Below are 3,775 nucleotides of genomic sequence, written 5' to 3'. Positions count from 1 at the left end.
AGGGAGAAAAAGGTCAACAGGCAAGTTCAAGTCAGAGAGAGCAAGGAGAGACAGAGGAGCTGCAGCAAATGGATGGAGAGGCAGAGGAAGATCAAGTTATTACAGAGAGAGGAGAGCAAACAGGCCAAGAGAGGGAAAATGATGAAGCAGCTGCAGCAACTCATTCTACTACAGGGTTTGATTTAGGTGACAAAGACACAGGGCCCAGACAGGTGAAGCTGAAGAGCTATCCACATGATACGTTTGGTACACAGAAGCGAGCATTTAACCACAGCTGGTTTGAAAAGCACAACTGGTTAGAATATTCAGTCAACCAGAGTGCAGCTTTCTGCTTCCCATGTAGAGTGTTTGGCAAAAACATCAAACATGATAGTTTGGTCAGTAACGGTTGCAAGAACTGGAAGAAAGCTTTAGTCATCTTTGGCAAGCATGAGATGGCACAAACACATAAGGACAGTGTTGTTACATGGAAAAGCTACCAGGGAACTAGCAAACAGGGAAACGTTGCACAGATGATAGCAACTGCAAATGTGAGTGAGATAGTCGAAAGAAGAGAGTATCTCAGACGAATTGTTGCAGTCACCTCTATGTTAGGGAGACAGGGACTCCCTTTTCGTGGCCATGATGAAGGTGAAGACAGCCCAAACAGAGGGAATTTTCTTGCATGCATGGAGCTTTTGAAGGAGTTTGATCCTTTTCTTCAAAAACATAATCCCCCATCAAATGCACAGTATATCTCACCAACATCCCAGAATGACATGATTGACTGTTGTGCCCAGGAAGTTACTAGTGTCATTGTATCTGAAATGACAAAGTCTAAAGTCTATTCCATCATGGTGGATGAGGCAAGGGATAAAAAGGCAGAGCAGTTAGCTGTTTGTGTCAGGTACGTGTCAGAGGGGGCAGTGAAGGAGCGTTTCCTTGCACTTGCAGAGATAAAATCATTTGATGCCCAGTCCATTGCAAATGAGATTCAGCAGCAGATCCAAAACTATGGTCTTGCAGAGCTTAAGTGTGTAGCACAAACATATGATGGTGCAGCCGTTATGAGTGGCTCCACTGGAGGTGTACAAGCACATTTTAGAAGGCTCCATCCTGAGGCTATCTATGTGCATTGTTATGCTCATCAACTCAACCTGGTTTTGTGCAATACTTGCAAGGCTGTCCCAGAGGCTGTGGAGCTTTTCAGCTTGTTGGAGTGTGTGTATTCTTTCTTCAGCACCTCCCTAGTCAATCATCATAAGTTCATGGAGACTCAGGCAAAGCTTGGATTGACAAAAACTGAGCTTGTGCAACTTTCAAACACTCGCTGGGCATGTCAGTTGCGATCAATCAGTGCAGTTCTTGAGACATTGCCTGCCATTTTGGAGTGCCTATCTGCAATTGGATCCCCCATAGCTGTTGGTCTCAGAGCAAAGCTCTACAAGTTCTCAGCAGTCTATGCACTACTGATGTTTCAGTCGATTCTGTCTGTAACCGAAGGACTCCACAAATTCCTGCAGAAAGAGACTTTAGACCTGGCAGAAGCTTTTATCTGCAAACAAGCTGTGTGTGACACACTTAAGGGCAAACACTCAGATGCATTTGCTACAGAGCTGTATGAGAAAACCAAGGCCCTGTGTAACACCCACAGTATCCCTGAACCAGGTGCCAAGACAAGGCACAAACAGAGGAAAATGGAGGATTTTGTCCTGGAGGCAACTGTGGGTTCACGCACTGAATTGAACAACTCAGACACATTGAAAAGAGAGTTACTTTTCCCTTGTGTGGATCGGATGGTTGGCGAGCTTGATCAAAGATTTTGCAGTGTAGATGCAGGGCTGCTAAAAGGCGTCCAGGCATGCAGTCCTAAATCTGAGAACTTCTTGAGTGAACCACACTTGAATGAACTTGCAAAGCACTACAGACTTGACCTGAAAAAAGAGGAGGTTCTGGTGGCCAGAAACTTTCTTACCCGGAAAACAGAGGCTGGATGTCCACCCAAAAATATGTTGTCTGTGTACAACCTCCTTGATTCAGACATGTTTCCCTCTCTGAAGGCAACCATCCAAGTTGCCCTAACAGTGCCTGTCAGCAGCTGCTCGTGCGAACGGTCCTTTAGTGCACTGCGTCGGCTGCACTCCTGGCTGCGTCAAACAATGGGTCAGAAAAGACTTCACAGTCTTGCAGTCATGTCTATTGAAAAAGACACGCTTCAGCATCTGAGTCACAACAGAGTGATTGACCGATTTGCCACTCTTAAAAACAGACGTCATTCTTTGATGCTTCCACCCACCAAGTAACTGGTGATTGCAGCCAGGAAAATGTACTTTTTTATTTTCAGTTTTTTTCTTGTTATTGATGCGGCAAACACATTTCCTCTGTTTTTTTGTTGTACTGTATTATAAAGCAGACTGAAATAAAACAATAGATCTATTGGTGGCCTAGGATGTTTAATCTGTCCAAAAAAGTAGGAAAACAATTTCTCAGTCTTTGTTTTCTGTTTGTGAAATTTTGTGCTCATTCACTACGTTCGTTCATGTCGTGTGCATCTCTTGGGGGCTAAGCCCCCCCTGTCCTTAAAACCTAGTGACGCCCCTGGAGCACACGAGGATTTATTGTCATTTTCTGCACTGTAAATAAACGCACCATTCACTGCGTTTGGGTCCTCCTTCCCCACGGTCTGCCACTCAGACTGTGACAGTTATGGCTGTTGTGACTCATCAGCATTAACCAGGCTACAAGCAACAATTGTATGCGTGCAGTCAGTTTCTATGGTTGTGTTGCCTGTATGGAGCAACTAAACTCCATCCATCCATCTTCATCCGCTTTATCCGGGGCCGGGTCGCGGGGGCAGCAGCCTAAGCAAAGAGGCCCAGACCTCCCTCTCCCCAGCCACCTCCTCCAGCTTATCCGGGGGAATACCAAGGCGTTCCCAGGCCAGCCGAGAGATATAATCTCTCCAGCGTGTCCTGGGTCTGCCCCGGGGCCTCCTCCCGGTGGGACATGCCTGGAACACCTCACCCAGGAGGCGTCCAGGGGGCATCCTTGTCAGATGCCTGAACCACCTCAGCTGGCTCCTTTCGATGTGGAGCAGCAGCTGCTCTACTCTGAGCCCCTCCCGGATGGCCGAACTTCTCACCCTATCTCTAAGGGAGAGGCCAGCCACCCTTCGGAGGAAGCTCATTTCTGCCGCTTGTATCCGCGATCTCGTTCTTTCGGTCACTACCCACAGCTCGTGGCCATAGGTGAGGGTAGGGACGTAGATCGACCGGTAAATTGAGAGCTTCGCTTTTACACTCAGCTCCCTCTTCACCACGACGGACCGGTGCAGCGTCCGCATTACTGCAGCTGCAGCCCCAATCCGTCTGTCGATCTCCGGCTCCCTTCTCCCATCACTCGAGAACAAGACCCCGAGACACTTGAACTCCTCCACTTGGGGCAGGAACTCATCCCCGACCCGGAGTGGGCACTCCACCCTTTTCCGGCTGAGAACCATGGCCTCAGATTTGGAGGTGCTGATCCTCATTCCCGCTGCTTCACACTCAGCTGCGAACCGTTCCAGTGCGAGCTGGAGGCCCTCACCCGATGAAGCCAACAGAACCACATCATCTGCAAAAATCAGAGATGAGATTCTGAGGCCACCAAAGCGAAAGCCCTCCGCCACTTGGCTGCGCCTAGAAATCCTGTCCATAAAAATTATGAACAGAACCGGAGACAAAGGGCAGCCCTGGCGGAGCCCATCACCCACCGGGAATGAGTCCGACTTATTGCCGGCAATGCGAACCAAGCTCTT

General features: G+C 48.5%; 1 protein-coding gene across 1 annotated transcript; it reads left to right on the top strand.

The window, feature by feature from the left end:
* The first annotated feature begins 330 nt into the window (after window positions 1–330).
* Window positions 331–2,289, top strand: LOC147311139 (zinc finger MYM-type protein 1-like). Its single transcript, XM_086266519.1, has one exon. The coding sequence runs from the start codon at window positions 435–437 to the stop codon at window positions 2,280–2,282; it is 1,848 nt and encodes a 615-aa protein (XP_086122645.1). The 5' UTR covers window positions 331–434; the 3' UTR covers window positions 2,283–2,289.
* Window positions 2,290–3,775: the final 1,486 nt, after the last annotated feature.

This window comes from Aulonocara sp. 'chitande type north' Nkhata Bay, linkage group LG16 (assembly GCF_057382095.1).
Source record: "Aulonocara sp. 'chitande type north' Nkhata Bay isolate Kocher_YH1m ecotype deep benthic linkage group LG16, A_spYH_male_GT1.1, whole genome shotgun sequence".
NCBI classification, from domain to species: domain Eukaryota; kingdom Metazoa; phylum Chordata; class Actinopteri; order Cichliformes; family Cichlidae; genus Aulonocara; species Aulonocara sp. 'chitande type north' Nkhata Bay.
This window is presented reverse-complemented; position numbering and strand designations above follow the sequence as displayed.

Coding starts and splice junctions, on each gene's coding strand:
- LOC147311139 (XM_086266519.1), top strand. CDS start 435: ATGGCACAAACACATAAGGACAGTGTTGTTACATGGAAAAGCTACCAG.